Source organism: Populus alba, chromosome 19 (assembly GCF_005239225.2).
Source record: "Populus alba chromosome 19, ASM523922v2, whole genome shotgun sequence".
NCBI lineage: Eukaryota > Viridiplantae > Streptophyta > Magnoliopsida > Malpighiales > Salicaceae > Populus > Populus alba.
In genome coordinates, this window is record NC_133302.1 from 21,903,431 (window position 1) to 21,929,000 (window position 25,570).

Here is a 25,570-nt window from a genome sequence, read left to right on the forward strand (position 1 = left end):
TTACCGAGATAATTCAGCCACATTATCACATGGAGAGCTTAATTGTCAGTATCTTGAGTTGAGTTTGGTTAATGTAACATGACAAAAGAAGATTACAGAAAGGGCAAAAACATGTGTAGTTGAAGGGATAAAGACACAGACATAGAACTCCCATTTCATGGTTTCCCCTCGAATCTTATATGTTAAAACAGAATGTTGATGGTTCCTCTATTGTCAAACCTAGACTGTCTTATATTTGGAGGGTTCTTATCAATCATAAAAGCTTGGTGATGGGTTTTTTCTCAGCTTTTGTTGGGATTAAATAGTCTAATGAAGCTGAGTTTCTAGTCGTGGTTAAAACTCTTGAACTATCTTCTTTACAAGATGATTTTATTGGAGTAAAATTATTTTTTTAATTTTCCAATATAAAGATAGACAAACATGAGAAACTCTTCAAGAACATAAAATATAAGACTAAATTAAGTAAATTAAGCCACCATATGGTAATTACCAAACAAATTCTCACATAAAGTAGATTATACAAGTGATATAACAGCACTTCTAACCCTATCAAGATATACAAGCAACATTAATTTTCTCACAAAAAATTCAGTCTCTATATATGCATCAATGTAGTCCCACTAGACTCCTTTCCCTCGCCTCTTTCACTATAATTTTTCCTCAACAAGATTGTCTCATAAACCCAAGAGTTTTTCCAACACTCTCCTTATGTTGCAAACAAATGGAATACACAAATGAAAATGATAGAATGTGCACAGAATCAGTACAATAATTATAGAAAAACCTCTCAATCTTTATTATTCTTAAGGAATAATACACAAATCCTTAAGTGTATGCTTTTTTTATATATAATAATCAAGGTTTTATATAAAAGCTAGTGCTAAAAAGACTCGGCTAACTGGAAAAAAGAAATTATGTTTATGTATATAGACAGGGAAGAGAAGGAAAGAAAGAAAGGAAAGCTCCATACTAATTACAAATCTAATTTGTCCATTGTAACATGTCTTCGAGGCCCTATATAGATCCAGACCTATATAAAGAAAATTCTTGTTTGTAGACCTTAAGCAAAGAGTCAATCTCAGAAATATAAGATGGAAAACATTATTTTATTTTGGAATTTTATCCTGAAACATCATATTATTTCTAGTCATCCAGATCTCCCAAAAAATTCCATAAGACAACGATTAAAATCGCTCATGTGTGCATAGTCTCACATAAAGTACAAGTGATATTACAGCACTTGTAACCACATCAAGATATACGAGCCACATTGTGACATAGCATGAACATTGATTAGTACTTTAATTTATTAATTAGGATATACTGATTGATTCATAAGCTACTCATTCATTAGAGTGCCAAAACAAGACCAGGCACAGACTTGTTATCAGAGACCTTGCTTTGCCAAACGCTTTGGCAATTAGCTCTAGGATGAGAAGTAATACCCGGTGATGATGCTATGGATCCTCCATCTCCAAAACGGGTGACAGTGACAGAAGTATTGAAGTATTCTTTAACTTGCGTGATAATCCCATTTGTGACAGTCCATGCATGAACCCATGAAACACTCCAGTCTTTATTAAACCCTTCAACAAGTACCATTGATCCAAAGGCAACAATATTGGAGATGGGGTGAAAAATGAAGGATTTGCTTGGTCTTGCTGATGAAGATGAAGATGGTGGTATTGTTGATTGGTTTGTGAGTAAGCTCATCAAATGTTGTTGGTGGATTGGTGGACCGTGGAACCACCATTCTAGGTCATGTGCTAGCAAGCGGTGTGCTGTTTTGATGTCTTTGTTAGCGAGGGCTTCATATAGGGCTATTACCACCCTCTTGTTATGTTCTTCCTCTGTCTCCTCCAGGCTTGCTTGATTGGTCGCCAGTTTAAGCTGCAAAGAACGTAGTCTTGGAGAATTGTGTTTTGCTTTTGTTGGTTTTGTAATTGAGATTTGATGGGAGATGTGGGGATGGCTTTATAAGGAATGTAAAGAGGATATGGACGGTTTGAGCTGCGTTGGTGGTGATGAGTCAAGCACCTACTAAATCAAGCTTTAGTTGACATTATTTTGAGGCCAATATTAAATTAATTATTTGCATGTTTAGTGAGAAATTAACTTTTATATGGCTAATGATCGCTAAATTAAAAGTTTCAATGTTTTAATATTATATATCATTTTAGCTTTTAAATCAGATAAATTATCAGGCATATCAATAATTATTTTCTTCTTCTTTCTTCAATGTAAATATGAAATTCAACATAAAATTATAAATGGATTATTACAGAAATCTAAATCTTAAAGCACCGAGTAATTTCTTGATAAACGGAAAGTTTTTCTTTGATACATATACTTCTTTTTGTACTCATACACAATACATAGCAATTCTTAATTTTATAAAACTCCGTGATGATCCAATCTATTTATATTCTTTAAATTTGAAATTGTTTTCAAGAGTACTTACACATTTTTTTTTAATTTCATAACACATTGCGTCCACCTTCTTTTAAACTGTTTAATGGGTCTCCCCATGCTAAAAATCTTGCTCTGTGTTAATTAACATAATGTGATCATGTCCCTTAAGAGATTATAAAACCAACTATAGTCATGGCATGAGTAGTGTTGAAATCGAAGCCATGTGAGCATATTTGTTTTTATAGTGTCCCTCGTGTGAAAGCATGATATTACATATATACAAATCCTGAACTAAATCAATTTTGTCTAGTTCATGATGAACCCTAAACTCAGAGAATATACTTTTTGTCTACGAATAAATCAAGTCTTGCGCAAGTAACTTAATTTTATATTGCCCTCCTTTAATTAGGTACAGCAGCACTCAATTTCGTTATGTATCTGTCTTCTTAGTAAAATGAATGGAGAAGACAAATGTTTGTTCGTTGCATGTACAATTCAGAGGATATATGTGCTGTGTACCTAAATTAACGTTGTAATGCAGATCTGTTTAGGCAACTCTGAGGTAGCATATTAGGTAGACTAGAAGGAGACGATGCCATAATGTTCCAAGCTAGGGTTTCCTCTATTGGACGATGACACAGACCTTAAACAAACATATTTTCAAAAGGCTCCTTGCATGCTGTAACTTCTTAACTTGCTATGCATTTCAAATCAAGATTTTAATTAGCCACAAAATTAATCTGTCCAAGAGGCTCAACCAATAGGGCCAGCATCTCTTCCTTTGACAGTGGACCAGGTGTCGAGCTTTTGCTTGTGTGCCTAACACTGACAGAAATTTGACAATGACATGCAAGACCTATAATTCAATTTTCTGTGTGCCAGCCAACCTTGACAAGCTTTTCAATTATGTGCGATTTGGGCTTCAAAATAATGCTCATTGGAGTTCTCGACACTAATCTTTTTTTAAGTTTCTAAAAAAGGTTGAACGAGATTAGTCACCTTTCGGCCATTTCTGAAGTCTTTTTGCTAAGAAGTCTGTTGATAATAATAATTTAATTTATTGGGTTAAGATAATTTTTTAATATGGTATTAGAGTTTTGATGATCAAGCGGTCACGAATTCGAACCTTACTATTTTTATTTATTTAATAAAAATTAAACATAAAATAATATAAATATATGCAAGTTTCAAGTTTAAAATATTTTTTATTTAAGGGAATATGCTAAAAAATAATATAAATTATATTTTAAAATTTCATCTAATAATTTAAATTATTAAATTAAGATGAGTATTTGATATTTTCAAATTATGACACAGCCCTAGTAGTCCCTGGTAGCTATATTTTGATTATGTGCGATTTGGGCGTGAAAATAATGCTCATTGGAGTTTTCGACACTAATCTTTTTATAAGTTTCTCAAAAAGGTTGAACGAGATGACTAGGTTTTTGATCACTAGGTTATGACCCCAGCCCTAGGATCTTCTTATAGTCATGTGTTGAAACTTTATTGGAGTCCCTAGTAACTATATTTTAGTTGCTGCTATAATTTAAAATTAATTGCATGCAGCTTACTAAAATTATTGGGCTACAAATTAATTAGCATATATTAAAAGACATATGCAATATGCAAACATGTACATATGCAATGCATTAATTTGAGGATTCAGACAAACAGTAAATTGCCTACATGTCGTTTAAGTGATTTTCGCATTGGCATCCTTGACATTATTGTGTTATCATTCTTGGACGAGCACTGACAGTGAGGGAGCATTAGCTAGCTACGAGTCTAAAGGCGCACGATGAATCTATTTATTACTAATTAAGGAATTAGATCTTACAATTACATAAATCATGATGAGTTGGTTCAAAAGTCATATGCAATATACAATTATTAGTCGTAATTAATTACCTTTTCTCCTGATATTTACAAGTGGAGTTTACAAGTGGTGAGCACTTACGAGTCCATATATATATATATATATCAACTCTATGACTTGAAACTTTCAAATCTTAATCACTACATTTTTCTTGTGGGGCTAGTGTATCTCTACTTTACGGTAATTACTTGTTTGATTATAAATCAATCTCCTGATTAACCTCGAAACTTCCAATTGAAAAATGGTATAATTCATTTGCTTTTGGTAAAACACCGACTTGATTAAATAAGATAATGTTTTATATACTCTTAGAGAGTCAGTAATTAAGATCTTACTCAAATTGTGTAGTTCAAACAAACTTTTTTAAAATGAGGGAAAATAATTTTTTATGGTTTAAAAAATTATTCTACAATAAATTTAAATTTAAGTTATGATCGGGCTATCCATCCATCCACGCATACACATACATATATAGATGTATTCTTTCTAAAATCTTGGATGTTATTTGAACCCAATATTATCTCTTCACTTTCTTGTAATATAAACAATAAGAAAGACTTATTTCTTTCTATATAGGTTAGGGTTTTTAAAGGATTTTGGGTTTCTCCAAAGTATTATATTCAAGGATTTTTTTAGATCAATTTTTATTTACTTACAATTTATTTAAATTATTTTAATGTTTCATGTTAAAGAGCTTATTTTGGATACTAAATTCTAATAAATTTTTAATCCTAAAAATAAGTGAACATCACTTTTATTTTGACCTCAAAAGTGCCCATCAACCATATTTTAAAGAGATTTTTTTGTACAATAATATCATATGAAAACACAAAGCTTTAAAATCCTACAAACAACACTTAATCCTAAAACAAAAATTCAACAAATAGCATATATTGAAATAGAGAAACGTGAAGAGGAAGGAATCAAGGTAGAGATAGAGAGAAAGTGTTTGTTTAGAGAGAGAAAGAGACGGGAAGTGTTAAAAGATAAACAGTGTGTTTTTTAGAGGATTTAGCATTATTCTTATTATTTTTTAATGATATTGTATATATTTTAGTGAGGCCAAATTATAACTTTATAATTTGAAAAGAAATTTCATGATGGTCAGGAACAATTACTAATAGTTGTAAAAGAGAGATGGACAAAAAAAGAAGAAGAAAAACCTAAGTAAGAATATTCTTATTATTTTTTATAAATTTCATATTTAATTCTCTTCTTAATCATCTATTTATTTATCTTTTAAAAGTGGACTAATAGAGAATAAATTAACAGATTAATGATGAACATTAAAATTTTCATAATTTTACTTGTTACATATTTAGTATCATAAAATTCGAGATAAAGAGTTGATTTAAAAGCTCAAAAAATTAATAACGAAGAACTCGAAATTAAAATTTCATGAACTATATATCAAATTATGTATCCAATTTAACCTTAAAAAAATTGTTATTAACTTGTGGAGAAATTTGGGCTTGAACTCAATGCCTATACCTATTAGAGATGCACACAATACACTACACAGCCCAACAAATAACAACCTTAAAATCCATTCCATGCCTAAATTCGGGCTCTCTACACCAATAACAAAAGGCCAAACCTTCCTCCTAGTAAATCACCAAAAACACCCCAACACTTTTCCATAATTCAAACACACCCTTTCTCCTTACACAGAAACCTCAAAAATCCAAAACCTCATCAAGACAAAACCACGAGGCACAAACAAATCATCAAAAATCATAAAAACTTGGAAATGTAAAGACTTCTTGTAAGATCCTCACTGAAGAATCCTCAATTGAATCCGAAACCCATCATCCCAATATCTTAATCACCTCTTCACAATTACTTTTTTCTGCAAAATCAGGCAAATCATCAGCTTATAAAGGTGACAAAGAAGCCAACAATCAAAAGGCCAATAAGAACCTAAAAAAATATGGTCTTGAAGAATAAAAAAACTGCTTTAACTAACACCACAGAGACTACTGATGAATAAATTTAAAACACTGACCTAACCTTCTCCTTTATTCATACAATGTTTCAGGCATACGTTTATCCCAAACTGGTGAATCAATTCTTGCATTAGAAGTTTTAAAGGAAATGACATTTTGGATACCATCTTGTTTGGTCAAATGTTTGTATCAATGTTGCAGACTTCAATATCTTCAATGTAGGTCTGATATCATCTCTAAGGCCACTAATGAAACTTGAAATGTATTTGTTGAATGTACTTGTTCAAAGTTCTCATTAAGTTCTTGAGTTCCTCAAACCTTTCAACATACCCTTCCATTCCTTTCTCATGCGTGAACTTGTTGAATTCTTCCACCACATCCTACTTGCTACAAAATCGCATACACATGGCTCATACAAATTCTTCCTAATTAGTTAAATCATGATCACCAGTCCCTCTGTTTCACATTTTTGTTTTTCCTTCCAAATAAAAGGGAAGCAATCTCAGCCTATTGGTGAACTGGGATGAAATGTAACTTGAAAAACTTTCTACATTTTCTGATCCAACCCCGAGGATTATCACCATGAAATGCTTACAGTTCCACCTTAGGAAAAGTTTCATTGTAAATATTCATGTGCCCTTTGTTAAAGCCTGCTGGTTCTTCTTGATTATGATGTTGTTGCCTACGGATCATTCCTCCAGAATCAGACTGATTCCTTGCTTCTTTCTCTATATCTTGTCCCCCTATGAATGTTTTGATTGTAGCCATCAGATTTTCCATTTGCACATTAACTGCTCATTCCATTTAGTCTGCTCCCACCATTGTCTCTTTTTTTTCTCTTCCTTGGATTCCAGTAATTCTTGTTGGAGAACCTGTATCTGCTTGTTTGCCATGTTCCTCCAAGGCTTTAACTTTGTTATTTTCCACCATCTTTGGTTATCTAAGAACAAAAAATGCTACCTTCATTTTCTCCTGGAAAGTGGCTCTGATACCATATTATCAAGAGCTTCTCTTAACAATACAAGAAGTGGGAATAAAGATAGAAGAAAGTAGAAAGGAAGAGAGAATTCCTGCAAATACAGAAAGAGTTCAGTGTTATTACTTACCCATGCTCAATACAAGACTTGCTATTTATATAAAGATCCTTTTCTAACAGCTAATTTATTCTTCTACTAACAGCTTATTCATCTCTAACTGCTAACAATAATTCCCGCCAAGACTAGGAGCTTCCTTATGCAGCTAGAATACTTCTTCTTCTCTGTTATTACCCACGTGCTATAACATCAATGAGGAGTGCTTTGCTTGTTAGACAGAGTTTTCTGGATCTTCGTGATAATTTTAGACGCATTGTTGATCCTCCTTTGCTCTCTTATGATGGTAAAGGTAAAGTTTTCTATTACTATTGTTGCTGTTTTCTGGGTTTCATTGGTTCATTATTAGAATCATATCAATTATCTAGTTTTTATTGCTTAGTGCAAATATCATTGAAATCTTCTGAGTAGGGCTTCAATGGATCCTCCTATCCTTTCTGATTTGACATGGAAAAAAAGTTGTGTATTATAGGCAGTATCTGTGAAGACGCTAAGAAATAGTTATCTGTGTATACGTATTGATAAGATAAATGGTGGATGTGTGGGAGGTTTGTGATAGGTTTGAGTTGATCAATTACTTTTTGCAGGTTCAAAAGTTGGAAAGCAAATTGTGTTGGATGGTCCTGTTAACTGTGGGGAGAGCATTACACCTGCAATGCTTGTTCACTGGGCTCGTGAAGAAGGTCGGCTTGTGTTTTATGTTCCCGGAGGACGAGAGTGGACACATGGTGGATTTTTCTATAAAGACCCAAATACTGGTCTTTGGGATACGCCTCTTCAGGCTGAAAATGCTCCCAAGATAAGAATTTTAAACATTTATTCCATCAAATGATGTGATTGAAGAAGTATGCATGGTCTGAACTGCTAATCTCACAAGTAGAGCAGTTGATATCCGCAACATTAGTTTTTGTTTGAAAAAATTAAGATAAACAGGAATGCCCGTATTTCCTTCATTATGTTTGTAAGATATGGAATGGAGTTCCGAAAAATGGTGAATGATTATCCAAGGTTACTCATCTAGCATGTTTAGATTCAATCCCACCACGGCCTCCTGGTAAAAGAGAGAAGATAATCCACTATCATGATTCTCTTTTCTACAAATGATACTTCCGAATGTGTGGATGTGTCTGTTATCAACTTCTTAGTCGTTTTCTTCCTTGTTTTTCCTGATATATATGCACATTGTTCTTACAGAGAGTTTGTATTTTCCATATTGGTTATTTCTCTGCAGGATTTTGTGAAATACAATGAATCTCACTTGAAGCAATTGTCATGCCATATATTCGATCCTGTTCCACTGGGAGACGGTGCTGGAATTGGATTTTTAAAAAGTTGATTCGTTGCCAGTGCCTGAAAACTCGACTTTGTATGACCTGGTTCAAATAGGAATCAAGCACACTCATGCAGCTGTTGGAGTAGTGGTTCGCTTGAGGAAACAGTTGCCATTTGTGAAGGATATTCCTGTTCTCTTTGCAATTGATCAAGTGAGGCAGATTCTATAATCATGTCATTAAGTGCCTTAATTGTGCTAATTTTATAGTCATTCCTGAGTTACTGATGTATCTTTCTTATTTGTTGCTATTACTTCTACTCCAGTATAGCAACTGGTTTACATTCAGCAAGTATGAGGAACCAGTTACTCTGCGTTCATGTCGACCAGTACATTGCTTGAGAACTTGCAGTGGTCAGTATCAAATGCCCATCTTTGTCAAGTCTGTGATTCAATGTTCTGTTTAGCTTTTTGTGGCAAATTTTACAGCTCACAATGCTCCAGCGACGTCTGAGATTTATGGCGTAAAATCATTCCACTGTTTTTAGATGAAATGAGCATGTGTGTATATATATTGCAGATATACCCTTGTAGAGACCTCGCATTATTAGTCTATTGATCATCCTTCTACATGCCTCGAGGATTGGCCCTTGAGATTTTGTTTTCTTCCACCATGGACATCTTGAGATTTGGTCCTAGATAATCAATTTATCGAGCTCTGGACTGCTGGTTGGAGCTCAGTGAATGTGCACTTCATAACGGTCCAATTCAACAGCAGTTGTAAAGTTACGCAAGGACTTGCCTCATGTTCCTTTAGATGCTCGTGTTAATTTACCTCGATATATTTTAGATGAATCAGATGCTGTTTGCCATTACCGTCACAGGTATGTAAAGGAATGCATATGCTTAAAAGGTGGACTATATAAACGATGAAGCACACTTGCTTTCCCATTCAACAAGGCTGGATTCTTTCGATAATGCAGAACTAGCCAAATGCTTCCTCCTCGTTATTTTTCAAATGGCTTTTTGACCATGGTCAAAATGAAGGGATTCTTGGTTTTGGACATCATGTTCACTTAAAACAGCGTCTGGTTATAAAAGAGTTTATGAACCAAACACGGGCAGAAAACTAAATGAGTAAACATTGAAATGTATATAAACAGTCGTCTGAACTAGTGGCACAATTCTTGGGATAATTTGATGCAGAGACTAACGTGTACACTGCTTATAGTTGATAACTTGATCTATTTGACGGTATCTGAGTAATTCACATTAATTTACATTAATCAAGCAGCCATGATTTTTCTAGTAGCATTGCACCAAAAACGAAGAAAAACAAAAAATAGTAAGAGAACTTGATAGTTCTTGCCTACGAAGCCTGCATTTGAAAAGGGATAACAAATTTTGCCTCGTGCATGTTGTATTCTTAACTTATTGATAAGGGTAGTAAATGTCAGAAAGGGAATTTCCACAAGATCTATGACTCAAAATTGATGTCGAGGTCAGAATGGAGACTGGCACAGTGGACATGATGATTTGTGAGAGGTTGAGAACCACTTGTAGAGGCAAGCCGAATGGAACTTGTGCTTGCAAGTTCTGCAAGCAAGCCGAGGAAGGCTGTGGTTGGTCGTATGAATGACACTATAACATATTGGGCACTCCTCGACACCTTCAAATTCCTTGTCGAAATTGCTTTTCCATGTCTGTATAGCTTCTGCTAAAGCTCCATTCTGCATCACAAATAAGAAGCATCTTGATCAGCTAAAATGTCTTTAAATTAATGATATCACCAGTTATTGAAAACCAACAATTATTACCTTTTCCCATTTCGTTGTTACTTTCCTCTTTTTAAGACCATAAATGGATATGGTTCATAATTAAGATTGTAATATATGTCTAGGATTTCTAAGATTTAAACTTAGCTTTAAGAACTTGAGTTTCTGGTCTATACAGGAAATACCCAGCTTTCTAAACCACACATAAGCTGCACCATAGCAGCATAAGTATCCCTGTGACAATAACAGGAAATAAAAATAACATCCTTTGCATTTACCTGATTGCGAACAAACAACATCATTGACATCAACCATTTCCTCTGCTTCACCTCACTGATTCCCAGACTTCGCATACATTCAACATCCACAGGGCGTAATGGATAAGATGGAGGAAGACGAATAACTAGATCCATTCCTGTTTCATCCTTCATATATGTAGCAACAACTTCATTTGCTGATTTGCTCACACTGACTGAAAAATTCTCATCAGCAAAATTGGCTTTCTTTATCTGCATCAAAAGAAATTATATTAGATCTAAGTGATAATAAATTAGCATAGATTGCCAGACTTTTTGAAATTATCTAAAATGAACCTTCCGAGAATTTAAACTATCACCTGAGACAGTTCGTTCACAATAAGAGGAGGACTACACCATGTTCTTGTAAATGATTCAATAAGAGATGATGCAGTGCGGTCACGCAAGTCAGTAAACCATCCCCGAACATAAGCAGGAAGAATGCAAAGCATCAGTCCAAACAAAGCCCCAGCAAGCGAAGTCATTTTCTTGGGTTCAATAGGCCATAGTGTTTCAATGGAAAACAATAGTGACCCTGTTGTGATGGCAGTTTTTACTGCACTAGCAGCCTCTGAAATGTCTACAGGAAGCTCCATGTCTTTCTTCTTAAGATTATGTGCCAGACACAATTCCAGAGGAATATGCTGGAAAAGGCAATCTAATATCAATGAATTAGCAGAATCTTGCACATACTGGACTAATTGCTCCCTTGCAGATGATGATGATGATAATGACCACAAATGTGATAGCAATAAAGACCAAGCAAGGAACACATTTACCTGCAAATTTGATGATATTAGCTAGTGGAAAACCAAGCAAACCTTCTCAGACTATTATTTGATCTTACACTTCCATTTGATCGTTTTAAGTTTTTTGGTAGTTAATAGGGAATAGAAATTAGGAATTTCTCAATCCTCTACCAGTAGCAAGAAGCTAAACTAAAAGGGAATTTAGTTTTTTTTTCCTGTCCTCATCATTGGCTACTGCAGACATTTAAATTCAAACAAGAAAACAAACAAAATATAACAATCAAGAAACTTTACCCGTTCTTGAGATATTAAATCGACTTCAAAAACTTCATCAGGTAGCTTTTCAATCATAAGAGATAATTCCTCCTTCAAACGTATGTTTCTTTCTGATGACATTTCAAGAGCACCTGAATTCCGGTCACCACTAGTCTCACCATCCAAGGAACATGCAGTGTCTTCTTCAAGAATAGCCAACTGTGAAATAGGTGCAGTTGAGAGAATAACATAAGTAGCAAACTGCAATGGCGGAAATGGAGTAGAGGAGAACAGGATAGCATACAAAGAGCTAATCGGCCCTTTGCTTAACCCCCAAAATTCAACTGATTTCACTGCTCTGTCTCTAGCATGTTGCGATGATTTAACCACGTTTGAGGCCACCAACTCCCAGAAGTAAGGATTATTAAACCGGGTTGCTGCTACAATGGATGCAGCTTCAACACTGTAGGAGCTTGCTATGGACTCCGCAATGCCTGTGCAAAAGAACAACCGAAGAATGCCTTCTAGGATTCTATCTCTGGTAGAATCCCATCTTTCTGCTCTCAGGGGGTTATCCTCAGCAGGTTGTTGGAGTTCCAAAATAGTGCAAAATAAAGAAAAGGATGCCAAGGCATTAATAGCAACAGTTATAGGATAAGGGTCCGGGATCAAAACAATTTTCTCAAGTTTCTTAAGAACATCCAAATTTTCAGAAGTAGAGCTGTTGGTGATAATATCATTCACATTTTCCGTGACTTCCTCCATGATCACAACCGCTGACTGAATCCAGGACCTCAAATTTGAGAAGAAAAACTCCCAATCTTCTTCAGTAAATTCAGTCCAGCAATAACCAACAGAAAGAACCATTAACTTTGATAGCAACATCCGGAACAGTGGTAGTTGATTTGAAGCTACTAATGCACTAACACCATGTCTCTGCTTTCTGAATACATCAAGTATGAGTGTTCTCTCCTCAGGACTTATTTCCCTCACCAGCTTCAATGATTTTGTATCATCCATTGCACTAAGAGGATAGCAAGCAATAACCAGCTGGAACCATTCTTCCATATCTAAGATTGATAAAGAAGTTAGTTGTGTAAATTTCATTTTTTAACTCAAGGAAATATTTAATAAACAGATCCACTTGAATTTAAAATATAATGGCTGGACCGTACAAACACCCCTTGTAGTACAGGTCTACAATCTTATTTGATTCTAAGCCCTGAGGTATGGATGGGGTATAACCATAACCAGAATATCCTAATATCAATGAGGTCAAATTCAAATATTTTACTATTAACAGGGTGTCAATCAAAGATTATATTCAGAAAGTGTTTCTGCATTTAGCCACAATAATGGTTCATCAACATTCGATGCTCCTGGATATGTCAAGTGTTTGGCAAATTAAGTCTTCCTCAATGTCACTGAGTGGCATATACACCAACCAAAAGAAAAGGAGAGAACGACCAACAGTAGCAAGGGTGAGTGTTGGTTCACTATCAATAGTGACACATGATCCTAATTCAGTTCTAACAATGGAACATTTCCTAAACCAAGAAAATGATACAAGACTATAACATGAACAAAACCTTGTATTTTTAAATAAGCATGTGTTTACCTTGTCCTGCCTGCCATGTAACTAAAGGTGGGAAGGATAAAAGCCTTCGTAGCCAGTCTTTAACAGTATCCTGCATCTGTTTTTCACCCAAAGAAGCAACTTGAGAATCACCTTTAGATTCCTCCGATTCGATGCTTCTCTGACATAATGGATGGACAAGAACACTAACAATCGCAGGCAGAATCTTCAAACAATTTTGGTTTACTGCTTCACCGATAAAAAGCTTATGTATGAGTAGATCAAAGAGTCTTATAGCTTTGTCTCCTTCCCATATATTTTCTTTGAACAGATTGACTAATAAAGATAAAAGAGCTCTCAAGAATGGTTCTTCAACCTTTTCCAATTCATCACCAAAAGCAGGCCATAGATTAAATGAACTTTGTGTACCACTTTCTCCGTGAACAAGAGCACCATCAAGTAAGATGTTGAAGATGGAATCTAAAAGGCTTTCCTGGAAAGGATAATTTCCACTCCGGCAACCTGCACTCAGAAGAGGCAAGAAAGAAGCTACAGCACTACCTCCTGGCCATTTCCATGTGCATAATATTTCAGCTGCAAGCCAGGCTCGAGAAGTAATCTCTTCTTTAGCTGTTTCCTTCAGTGGGGTTGAAAGAGTAATTTCAACATAGCCTGTTATAACTCTATTGATCCCAATTTTCAAGATGAGCTTGTCAACTAAAGAAACAAATTTGAGATTCCCAGTGGCCTGCACTCAGCATTTGATTGTAGTTCATTAGTTGTAATGATTTATAGGAGTTAAAATGATAAGACAATGTAAGAAATCATATATTGAAGATGACTGCCTGAAAGATTGTACATAAATCTTTCAGACAAAAAGATACTCGATTTCAATTCCAGAATCAACCAAAACAGCATTCACGCATACAAATAATTACTCTCAAATTATGTAAATGATGAGCCATTTTTTATTATATAAAACTATAACCACTTAAAAGGGCTTTCCATACAGGCCTAAAGACCATCTAAAAATTTAAACCAATTTTGAAAAAATTGGAAGAAGAAAAAAAGTTATGAAAATATAAGACAAAAAGCATACTAACTACAGGCTACCAAGCAATGAAGATAAGATAACTTGGAAAAATGCAGACTGTTAAACATGATAGAAATGCAGTTAAGCATGTTGGGGTGGAAAATAATTAACCAGCCAAATGCAAACTGCTTACACAACCAAGAAAGAAAAAGTTAAACAATGAAGAAGCAAATATGGCATTATGACATATTTGGATTAAAGGACCAAGTTAAAAGGAACCTCTGACAAAAACCAATCAATAGAACCAAAGGCCCCCCCGGAGGCTTTCAAATGAGACAGAGAAAAGGATCTTAAATTCTTAAACCCAATAGGCATGTCTCATTTAAGTGTATTAAAGAATTGGAAACAAAAAGGAAAATGAAATATGTAAGAACAAATCAAACAAAGAACAAAAATGATCACAAAAAAGTAACAAATAACAATCCTTATTGCTACAAGTGAGCAAGAATAATGATCAAAATGCAACTCACATAGATATCAACAGAGACTGCTCCAGCATTTAAGTTATCCAATCCTTTTGGAGCACTAAAATCTGGAATGATCCAAACCGGCCAAGTATCATTCTTGCTAAGAAGCTGGTCTAACAGATTTTGTTCCTCGTCATGGTCATGGCAGAGACATTCAAGAACTTCAAGAACCCAAGAAAAGCACAGAGTGGTTATCTTATCCGCACCAAGTTTATCTTCCTTGAACATGACAGACCTAATAAAGTGAACCAAATTACTTCCCAATCTCTTTCTATTGTCAATGCCGAGGCTTTTCCAAAATTCATCATTCATCTTGGAACAGAAACCATTCAAAGATTCACCAAATCTCAACCTACCCCTGATTTTTTCCTTTGATTCATCATTAAGGACATCTTCTTCCAATGCATCCAAGCTATTCTCCCAGCCTATGATAAATACCAAAGTCAAAATACCTGAAACCAGCTCAATTTCATTGCTGACTGTCTTTAGGCAAAAGAAGCTGCCACCAAGTACTTTCAGAGCAAACTGAGCTGTCTCAGTTTTGTTTATGGAACTTTCATTTTCCACTGCAAAATTGGTTGATCCAGCAACTAATAAAGCACATGAATCTCTCACTACACTGAAAGAGGACTCGAGACCAACAGCAACCAACTTTTTGAAAACTATTGTAAATATCAGAACCATTGCATTTTTGGAGGCAAAAGATATACAATTGTCTTTGCTTGAGCCACCAAGGACCGCACTGCAGATAAGACATATAAGAGAAGTCATGGAATGGAGTTAGCAGAATTAAAGACTCAGATTTATCAATTTATGCTCCTCTGGTACTGAAAATGCAGATGCATATTTAGGGAACACTTTCAAAGTATGTCTATCTTTGCAGCTCAGAAATGCAGAAGCATAAATAAGCCAATTAATTAGAACATAATGTTTAATAACCTATACAGCGTAAATATGATCAGTGATTTTTACTACCATGGTAATCATTGTTTTAGCATTCAGTTATACAGAATAATGTATTATAGTGAGATTCGGTTCCTTACCACAAAAAGCGAGCAGAAGAAGTCATATGGGGAGAAGGTGAACAGGCAACAGCAACTGCAGCTGATTCCAGAAGCTCATGCTGCCACTTGTCTGGTGTAAACCAGAACTGGTGAATGAAATCATTATTCATCTTCCTCCTTGCAATTTCAGTTCTCGCTTTTTCTAAAAGCATTGCCAACAGATCTAAGTAATGAACTTCCTGTGGCCCATGCTCAGATTCAGTTTTTTCTTGATTAATTGCATATGAAAGGATCATCTGCCATTGCTCAGAGAAATATTCATCATTGAGCAATGCAAGCAATAGATCAAGTCGAGCATTGGGGGAGGAATTATATTCAAGCAAACACCAAGGAACAAATGTTCCTTTGAAAACTTGCATGAAAAGCTCTGGTCCCGATTCTTTGTCTTTGTGGGCAGGTACATAATAGGAGGAATTTGCTTCATTGTAGATGTAAAGTTCTTGGACTATCTTCTGCGGGCCAAATAATGAAACTGCAACCGATAAAAGTCTCACACCATCCGGTGTGTCCTGAGATCAAGAGAAAATTTAAGAGTAAATATTTGAGTTAGAATGTGATATTAAACAACACTATGAAAGAAAGAGAAAGTTGTAAACTTAAAAACAAAATACGAGCTCTCTTTGAGGATTCGGAAACAAAATTGAAAAAAAATCATAAAAATCTACAAATACAATTCTTGCTAAGCATTTTAAGGGTTAGGTCGAGCAACATTAACTTACATGAGATCTTATCAATGGGAAAGACTTCGCCAACATTGGTCCCACTACATAAACCAAGGGCCAACTTTCACCTTTTCGCACAGAATGTTTTTCCAGCAGTGACAAGAACTTAATGACCTGTTCTACATTCTCAGTAGTACTTTCTGTGTTTCCCATTGGCTGAAACATCTGGAGGCAGTTTTCCTTAAATACCGCAGAGAAAGTAGAAAGCAGATCATGCTCCAGTAAATAAACACCAGATAGAATTTCCACAATACATTTTCCCAACTCTTGAAAATAACTCCTAGAATACTTGATCTTCAGTGGTTCTACTGACTTATGGTGCAAAGGTAAATTTCCATGCTCCAAAGAATTCCCAGGTGCTCCAGAGGTTACTCCGTCCTGATTCTTTAATCTGACAGAAAATAGGTATTCTTGCCACAGAAGTTTCACAAGAATATTGTCCACAAGACTGACTTGAAAATGATGTGTGGAATCTGAATCATCACAAATCCTGACATCAAAAGAGTTAGAATACCATAAAACTAAAAAAAATACCCAAAAATACTAAACAAGATCACCAGATCCATCATTGGACACAAGCAATTGTATGAAACTGAAGATAGAATGTCAAGAGAACAGCTAAGCAAAATCGCACCTAGATGCATTACATAGCCCCCATAGAAAACATTCTTTAAGTGCACGAAAAAATGCTAGACGATCCAGATTTGTTGCATTGGATGGGTTCCTTCCATCCCATAGGTTTTGGAAAAAATCAATAAAAAACTTTTCTCCAGAGATTGCTTTTGGAGGCAGAATGGCTAGCAATATAACTAGAGCAGGATAAGAGACCTGCTGAGATCCAAAGCACCCATTTCTAAGAAAATGCCACAACCGGTTTATTGCAGTTTTCTGAACATTGAACGAAGTCCAGCTGTCAGGAAATCTTTTTGAAAATAATAATATTGCATCCCACATTGATGAATGACAAGTAGGATCCTTTTCCTGAAAAGCACCAAGTATTGCAGCTGCAAGAGTTTTCATATTTCCTTCATTAAAAGCATCAGGAATATTTTTAATGAAACTCTTTAATGCAGAATATGTCGCTGACCGGATTGCAGGGGTTTTGGACTTCAGAAAGTCAAGAAAATAGTTCTGAGTAGAAAACAACTTTTCACCAAAAGAAATAGCAGTTTCCCTAGCCTTTGAAGCATGTTTTGGTTCTGAGGTTATGTTCTCAAAACCAGGTCTCTCAGATTGCATACAGACCAAAACATCAAGAAGAGTGGCCAATGCCAGTAAAGACGAAGATATCACCTAAAATCACACAAAAAAGTACCAACAAATTCATTAGTGGGAAAACAGAAAAACACCAAAGGGGCTACGTAAAGAAAACCTAGTAGCAACAATTGAGGTATGATTTTGAGAACAGAAACATCAGGTTTTAGAAAACACACCAGCTTTTAGAAGGAAGGAAAAAAACCATGATTTTGACTATTATCAGTCTTTCATTTCAAAGATAACATAAAAAATAAAATTTTTTGAAATTTAATTAGTCAAAACTCAAATTTCAATTCTAAACAAATTTTATATATTCAAGGATTATCCAAGAATATTTTGATCAAGATACACATTTTTTACATCACATGAACTGATTTGCTTTGAACTTAATGGTTGCTGTCATTGAAGTAAACCCTTTAAAATTTTTCCTTTTTGTCATTTTATGTTCATTTTCTCCATCATCCAAGCTGCAGATGGTATGTTTTAAATTTTTAATAGCATATTGAAAAACAAAAGACAGAGAACAAATAAGTGGTAAAAAAAAATAGTTAATCAATCAAAGAAAGGGATAGAAACAAAGAATCATAGCATACCTGCTGGTACATCTCTTCTAATTCATCCAAAGCAGTTACTTTATCTGATGACATACTTTGTGGTGTGTGCTTCAGGTTTTCTTCCAAATACATAAATATCTCAGATGTGCATAGAATTAAGGCATCTAATCTCTTTTCCTGAGCTGGGAAGGCTGCCTGTTGCACACAATATACAGTAAGACCATAACAAATTCATTAGCAACAAAAACTTGAACATTAGTTGCTTACTAAAAGTTCACATGAGCTATCATACATTAAAGGACTGTGCCCCAGAAATAAATGGAAGTAAAAGTTCATGAAGAAGCCAGTAACACTTTGCAAATACCAATTAAACACACATTCTTTTCTGAAAGGAATGAAACTAAAATATTTGTACCAGAGCAATCACAGTCAAAAATCAATAAATATAAATATCAGTCAATTTACTTTCTGCTAACCATGAGTATCCTTAGACAGAATGCAAAATGTCACTAATCAGATATTCATGCTTTGTATGTATAATCAGGTATTCACAATGCAAAATGACATAGAACAATTGTCCCAGGAGTTTATAGACCAGATTGACAAGGTCAAGCCCGAAAAGAAGTCCTTGAAGAAACCAAGAAGCATCTCATATGAAACTTGAAGTTACTGTTTTTCTATTTTAATTATTTTGCTAGTTAATTTTGGATTTTAATTTTTTGTTTCCCACTTAGCTTAGGACTTTTAATTTAATTAGTATTTTACTATTTAGGAATCTTAATGCTAGATGAATTCTATTAATTAGGTAAGTTTTAATTAGGAATCCTTTCCTTTAAAGGATTTTAGTAATAATATAAATAGGGATGTCTAGTTTATTTTATGGAGATGAAACAAGAAAGCTTGAATGAAATGATAGCAAACCTCCAATGATCTTTTGGCAGCTAAAGAAACTTCAGGAACTGTATCAAATTGAGAAAACCACCACGGTCCCATCAAAGACTTCAGATACGGAGCTAAATCTCTTCTGAGAAAAAAAATAAGATCCACAGCAAGTTATTAGTATGGACTAAGAATCATGCACCCTTAAAAAATCATATTAAAAAGAAGCTAAAACATTCTAACAATCTGCCAACATGATGGCATCAGAAAAGGTAGAATACAAAGGATGTACAGAATATCATCCATTTGCTAATATTTCTAAACAGTTCTTATTTTACAGTAGGGAAAATCAAAAGTCCCCAGTAAGAATTACGAATGAGAAATGTCCTTTACCCAACTGCTGTAACAAGATTTGTCATGGTCTCATTTGTGGCTCGTCGAACTTCTCTATTATAGTCCAACAACAGCTTCTTGTATTCATAACCCTGAATGCAAAATAACATTCAAAAAATGTGAACTGAATAAAGTTTTCTTCAAATAAGAGTGAGACAGAGGAAATAGAAAACCAAAAAGAAGAAAAGAAACTATACCCATTGTGGAATAATCAGAACTATTTCCTTTCCAGACTTTTCCTTGAACAGAGCAGATAGAGTTTGCAAGGCTTTAAGCTGTCCAAAACATTAAAAACACCACAATAAGCTTCTTCTACTACTACTATGCAGTAATTCACAAAGCATGATCAAATATTCCCTTCTCTTTTGTTCATCTTAACAAAAAGCAGGATATATCTTACCTTTGTAGTAGGATCCTTCCTTCCTAATCGCTTTACATGTTGTGCCACTTCGCCATCTATATCCTACAAACAACCCAACCAAAAATTAAAAAAAAAAAAATCCAAAAAACCATTATAGCAACAAGCTTCCATTTGTACACCTTCAGCATACAAATAATCACTATCAGCTTCACTAATTGCATGAATCACCAACAAAACCAATCCATTTCACAAAACCTGCATTTAAAAGCGCTTTCTCAGAAGCACAAAATTGGTCTTTTTTCAGGCGGAAAGCACTTTACGTCCCTAAAGCAACAAACTTTCTAAAACTTCTGTTAGAAAATCCCTAAATTAATATTATTTAGGCACAAATAATCACTAATTGCAAGAATTAACTAACATAACCAATGCCAAGTTAATTTAACTTCAGCAGAAGCATAAAGCACGCATACCAAAAAGGCGGTAGTATCATCTGTATCAAAACGAGAGCTACCAATATAACCACCGAACCCCACCGTTACCGCCGCCGGACCCGACGGCACTAGAGACGCCGCAAGACTGCAAAATCATATCAGAAAATCACAAAACTATCATTTAATTAAAAAAAAACTTTATTTCTCTTTAAGATTTAATATAAAAAATAACGAATTAATTAATTACCTGCTACTGGAAGCGCGAGACTTGCTTCTGTTAGCTGCTGCTTCTCCTTTCTGTCTACCCATTTTCTTCGCCCTCTATTTGTTCTTAAACGAAGCGTCTCCGGAGAAGGATGATTTTTGGAGGTTTTAGAGAGAGAGAGAGAGAGAGAGAGAGAGATTTTCTGTGTGTTTTTCTGAATTTGAAGCTGGAGCTACTTTTCTAGCAGGGAAGGAGAAAGGAGGGCTAAGTGTTTGAACGACATGTCATTTTTCATGGAAACCATTGGATGATGAGTCGTCTAGTCTGATTTGGGGGAGCATGGGTATATATGTTTTTTTCTAGAAGATAGATTTTTTTAAAATACAATGATAAGAGTATTTTAAAACTTTTTTCATGATAAGTTTCTTTTCTTATAATATTTTATTAGATTTAAATATGAGACTATGTAAAATTAAATATTATTTTTCTTCAAAGCATATTAATTCAATAGTTTGTTATTCATCCTTTAAAAAAAAAGAATGAATCATTAGTTTTTTAAATATTGTGAATTGTACATGCCAATTCAATTATTAATTAGATTTATGTGGATTAAAATTGTTTGATTATTAATACTTTTAATTATAATATAGTATAATTATTGTCCTTGTCTTTTCATCAAGCATGCTTTCATCTCTTATATATTTTATTATTTTCAGACAAACTAAATATAAAGATGCTGAGTTGTGAAATTGCTTAAGTGTTATTATACTCCATTTGGTGATTATATCAAGCAAATAAATAACAGGAAATTAGGGCAAGCAATTCCTCTAATCCAAGCTCAAATAAATTAGGTTAAATATCACAATGACATTTTCTTTCAGCTAGCCAGGTAACCAAAAGACCCTGAACTCATATTACTTCTGTATTTGTTGCTTCACAGCTCAGGATGTAAGCAATACTTTAGCAATGTAGGATTTTCTGAAATAACAAAACATAACATCACCATGAAATAGAAATTACATAGATTTTGAATAAGATGACCATGCGAGTTGATCATGACTCGAGTGACTCGACAAATCAATTTATAACTTAATTGACCCAACCAAACTTGAACGAGACTTGATTGAATCAACTATAATGAATTTTTGAAGAAAAATGAAATGACTACTTTTAAACAAAAGATTAACCCAGGTCATCCTGGTGATTCACGGATTAACTTGGAAACCTAATTTGGAAACCTAATGACAGAGGCCCTGAATTGAGTCAGATCCCACGCTAGGTTAGACAACAATCGCCAAGATCATTGCTTCGCATGTCCAATGTGGGATCATGAAGCACAAGATTGCCAGTTTTGTAGACTGAATTCTTAGAAGCTGTATTTCTAGCCAGTACAAGAGAAGAGTTGAGAGTGAGAGTTGTACACATACAAATCGGAAAAATGCTATAAATTATTTTCGGTTCTTTCAAACAAATAACATATGCATTCTCGTGTGAGCATGGAGAAATTGATGTGCAAATGTAAATGCTCAGAGTCCAATTGTTATTGTCCATATAAGAAAATTACAATCAAAGATGCAATCAAGGAATGATCTACAGATCCAGGAAATATGGTTAGTCGAAATTTACTCCGCCGGGCGTAAATCTGGTGAAGCTTGTACATGAGACTAGTCTGCATCAAACCAAATGTGATATTAGAATCTGTATTTGATATCACAAAACAGTGATCATAACTAGAACTTCCCATATCATGAAAAGCAGGAACTTCTAATGCAAGAGATTAAGCAGAATCCATGGCTGGTGAGCTATATACAGACCATAAACAGAAGGAAACCATTTTAACAGGACTGAACAGCGATGGCTTTAATGAATAGTTCGAGAAAAGCATCCATTAAGATTGGAAAGAAGAGAAAAATCCATCGCAACAGAATAATATATGCACATGAATAGCACAAAGCACCCTCTGATGACTAGAGTGATTGAAATCGAACATTACAGATACTGCTGTGATTATCTACCTAAATATGGGGTAGAAAATTCAAATGCAGAGGCAAGTACAGAAAATGAGTTTAAAGCAATCATTCAAAGTAGATGAATAATCCATAATTAAGCTAGCTTGCGAAAGTTGAAGCAGCTTATCAGGATTTTTTTTAAGCGAAAAAGGAAAGATTAAAAAAAAACGATTTTTATTCTTCCAACTAAATATAGTAATTGTTGATAATGTTCAATTCACCTCAACAGGCAAAATTCTAAGCCTGTCTCAATTGCAGCTTATTAATAATACCTGGGCTACAATGGAATCGCTTCTATAGATTGTGCATGATCTTTGGAAGGGGAAACCTTTCACCTTAAAGTCAGGTGTCGACACTCTCGAAATTTCTCCAACAAGAAAGACCTCAAGCTCAGTTCTTGTAAGCTTTTTCACAGTCCTTTTCACTCTGAAGATCAAGTCCTCCTCCCTATTATCACCACCCTTAAACCCTTGCCAAGAACCTTTCTGCAACCAAGAAATAAATCAAGTAGCTTCTCTCAGTCACACGGAAGGATAATCACGCAGAGTCTGCAACCAATGAAATGAAGCAATAACCTAATTAACTAATTAGGCATCATCCTTTATCAAAGAAAGAAAAGTCCATTGGAAAGATTTGGTTCTTAAATAAGGGATGCAAAACCATTAAAATGATGCTCTTGATGTCCCAGTGTTAACAAAAATGGGCATACAAGTTCAAATCACATATAGAAGAAACTGTAATAATAATATAGAGACTTGCGTTTGATTAGTGCTATAGAACAGAAGGGACAGATATAGAAGAAACAAAAATGTATTTGGTTACAGGGATGAACATTAAAAAAAATATGTTGGAGTGAATTTCTGTGCTTTCAAAATAAAAAAATACAAGGGAACATGTCCTCATAAACTTGAAAATCCACAAGTAAAATCAGAAAAAAAAAAAAATTGAATTAATCCTCACATCAATTTTTTTCAGCTAAATCATCATTTCTTCAAAGTTTGTAATAGCCATGAACTCAAGATAACATAAGCCGTCTGGGGAGCCCAGCAAGTGGGTTGTTGTTTTTCCGTCTTTTGAAGACTCAACAAGAGCTTGAACACACGCTACCACAGCATTCTCTAACGTGTAAAAATCATGCAATTCAATGCTATAATAGTCAACTTGGTTGGCTCAGATAATTACAATAATCAAACATAGCTAATTTACAAGCATCGATTAATTGTCAAAGTTAGAAACTTTACTCAACAAAACATAAATCTCAATATCCATAGAAATGAACTCACACCATCACGAAACACGGTGATCAAAGGATTTCCTGATGCATCGAGAAGGACCCTTTTGAAGGATGACTTTGAAGACTTATCAAAATTGACCTTGAAAACAATATTTCCTAGAGAATCTGCAAAACCCAGGTCACCATTAAGACCAGGATGTTTCTTGGAGACAAAAAGATCAACTGGGATAGGCACAACAGCTGGATACACAGGAGCCCAAGAAGCCATAGAAAAGAAGAAAAGTCACCACTTTATGGTTTTCAATTCATTTGGAAAGAAAAGAATTATTGGCTTTGGGGAAGAGAAAGAGAAGAGAGTAAAGCGAGAATGGAATTGGATTGGTGTTGATAAAGGAAGAGAATCAGAAATAAAGACAATTGGCACACAACTTTGTTTCAAGACAACAAGATTGGGGGGGAAGGCGAGTTGAAACTCTGAAGGTAAATGACCAAAAAGTTGAAAAGCTCGCCCCTTTACAAAAGTTATTAAACGCGGCCGAGTCAGGCTCACGAGTGGACAGGTTTGATGAGGGCATTTTTTTCTAATCTACTATTTCTAGTTTTAGATGTTTTAAAAACTACTATGAACTTATATATATATATATATATATATATATATATATATATATATATATTAAATTGATTTTTTTAATATTTTATTATAATTTTACATAAATTTATTTAAATGTATTTTTAAATAAAAATCTATCTTAAAAAGAAATTTACACCATAGTCTTAAACACATTTAGATTAATCAAAATAATATTATATTAAAAAAAAAAAATATTAAAATAATATCATTTTAAAATTTTTAAAAAATAAATTGAATTTTAACTAGATCAATCCAGTAATGAATTGATTCATAAAAATAAAATAGATTATATTAAATTAATTTTTATCTAATTTTTTTAAAACTCAACTTAAATAAAAATTTAGATAGATTAGTCAAATCAACTCAAATTTAATAACAATAACACGAATGGTTTACCAAGGATATCTAAGATTTTTTTTTCTTTACAACTTTTATTTTAAGAAACTAATTATGGAAGTTGAACTAAAAAATACAATATTAAATGAATCTTCATAATACTTAATCCAACTTTTGTAGAGGCATATCTTTGAGATATGGATGATTAAATTTAAGGTAATGTAATATTATTTAATTCTTAATGATATATTAATTGAGTTTTAATAGCTACATTGCCTTGTTCATGTGGGCAAAATAATTGTTAGGTGTCATTTTGCATGGAAATGGATTGGTATCCCAATAATGAGCCAAGTGTTGTAGTGGTCACTAATTAGCATTAGAGGGAGATCTTCAACGCAATTACAAAGGTATTAAAGTTATGATAATAGTTGGCTTTTAAAGTTTTTTTTATTAAAATAATATTTTTTTATTTTTAAAAAATTATTTTTTATATTAATATATTAAAATAATCTGAAAAAAAAATAAAAATAATTTTTAAAAATATATTTTTAAAAAACAAAAACAAAGATGATGGTTTGTGGAGAATTTCTTGTATCTCATGGCCTTAAAAGGATTCACAAGCAATCCATCAAAGTTTGTGTGCAAGATATCATGTCAAAGCTTATCCAAGAATTTCTTGCATGTTATA

The 25,570-nt window shown here is 34.1% G+C and overlaps 3 protein-coding genes across 5 annotated transcripts; 1 reads left to right on the forward strand and 2 right to left on the reverse strand.

Annotated features, from left to right (window-relative positions):
- The first annotated feature begins 7,520 nt into the window (after nt 1–7,520).
- Nucleotides 7,521–9,675, forward strand: LOC118034410 (uncharacterized). The gene is made up of 8 exons (XM_073406628.1): nt 7,521–7,617; nt 7,913–8,106; nt 8,557–8,632; nt 8,712–8,809; nt 8,922–9,009; nt 9,085–9,135; nt 9,374–9,479; nt 9,579–9,675. The coding sequence occupies exons 1-8, from the start codon at nt 7,521–7,523 to the stop codon at nt 9,673–9,675; spliced, it is 807 nt and encodes a 268-aa protein (XP_073262729.1).
- A 54-nt stretch (nt 9,676–9,729) lies between these two features.
- LOC118034408 (E3 ubiquitin-protein ligase listerin) lies at nt 9,730–20,914 on the reverse strand. 2 transcript variants are annotated; one of them, XM_035039687.2, is made up of 16 exons: nt 20,715–20,914; nt 20,507–20,612; nt 20,076–20,138; nt 19,873–19,950; nt 19,676–19,767; nt 19,325–19,427; nt 18,443–18,598; nt 17,227–17,885; nt 16,590–17,082; nt 15,850–16,379; nt 14,810–15,548; nt 13,289–13,994; nt 11,710–12,740; nt 10,987–11,445; nt 10,649–10,879; nt 9,730–10,325 (listed from the first exon to the last, which is right to left on the reverse strand). In XM_035039687.2, exons 1-16 carry the CDS (start codon nt 20,774–20,776, stop codon nt 10,098–10,100), a joined length of 5,736 nt encoding a protein of 1,911 aa, XP_034895578.1. In that variant the 5' UTR covers nt 20,777–20,914; the 3' UTR covers nt 9,730–10,097. The 2 variants fall into 2 exon arrangements, with proteins under 2 accessions (XP_034895578.1, XP_034895579.1); XM_035039688.2 differs by lacking the exons at nt 18,443–18,598; nt 19,325–19,427; nt 19,676–19,767; ... (2 more) ...; nt 20,507–20,612; nt 20,715–20,914 and having other exon boundaries at nt 17,227–17,596; nt 17,680–17,820.
- Nucleotides 20,915–22,087: 1,173 nt separating this feature from the next.
- LOC118034418 (protein LURP-one-related 7) lies at nt 22,088–24,448 on the reverse strand. Of its 2 annotated transcripts, none has more exons than XM_035039700.2 (3): nt 23,965–24,448; nt 23,017–23,166; nt 22,088–22,341 (listed from the first exon to the last, which is right to left on the reverse strand). In XM_035039700.2, exons 1-3 carry the CDS (start codon nt 24,181–24,183, stop codon nt 22,213–22,215), a joined length of 498 nt encoding a protein of 165 aa, XP_034895591.1. In that variant the 5' UTR covers nt 24,184–24,448; the 3' UTR covers nt 22,088–22,212. The 2 variants fall into 2 exon arrangements, with proteins under 2 accessions (XP_034895591.1, XP_034895590.1); XM_035039699.2 differs by having other exon boundaries at nt 22,954–23,166; nt 23,965–24,422.
- Between the last annotated feature and the right edge of the window lie 1,122 nt (nt 24,449–25,570).

What these genes read in the sequence shown, in the direction of transcription:
- LOC118034418 (XM_035039699.2), bottom strand. Translation starts at nt 24,183, where the DNA reads ATGGCTTCTTGGGCTCCTGTGTATCCAGCTGTTGTGCCTATCCCAGTT. An exon ending in TCACCGTGTTTCGTGATGGT is followed by an intron (nt 23,167 to 23,964) that starts GTGAGTTCATTT and finishes TCTTGGTTGCAG; the next exon opens with AAAGGTTCTTGGCAAGGGTT. An exon ending in GCGATTCCATTGTAGCCCAG is followed by an intron (nt 22,342 to 22,953) that starts GTATTATTAATA and finishes GGTTTGATGCAG; the next exon opens with ACTAGTCTCATGTACAAGCT.
- LOC118034410 (XM_073406628.1), top strand. Translation starts at nt 7,521, where the DNA reads ATGAGGAGTGCTTTGCTTGTTAGACAGAGTTTTCTGGATCTTCGTGAT. An exon ending in TTGCTTGAGAACTTGCAGTG is followed by an intron (nt 9,010 to 9,084) that starts GTCAGTATCAAA and finishes CAAATTTTACAG; the next exon opens with CTCACAATGCTCCAGCGACG. An exon ending in GTTTGCCATTACCGTCACAG is followed by an intron (nt 9,480 to 9,578) that starts GTATGTAAAGGA and finishes TCGATAATGCAG; the next exon opens with AACTAGCCAAATGCTTCCTC.
- LOC118034408 (XM_035039687.2), bottom strand. Translation starts at nt 20,776, where the DNA reads ATGGGTAGACAGAAAGGAGAAGCAGCAGCTAACAGAAGCAAGTCTCGC. An exon ending in TCTCGCGCTTCCAGTAGCAG is followed by an intron (nt 20,613 to 20,714) that starts GTAATTAATTAA and finishes ATGATTTTGCAG; the next exon opens with TCTTGCGGCGTCTCTAGTGC. An exon ending in TCTTCTGCTCGCTTTTTGTG is followed by an intron (nt 15,549 to 15,849) that starts GTAAGGAACCGA and finishes TCTTATCTGCAG; the next exon opens with TGCGGTCCTTGGTGGCTCAA.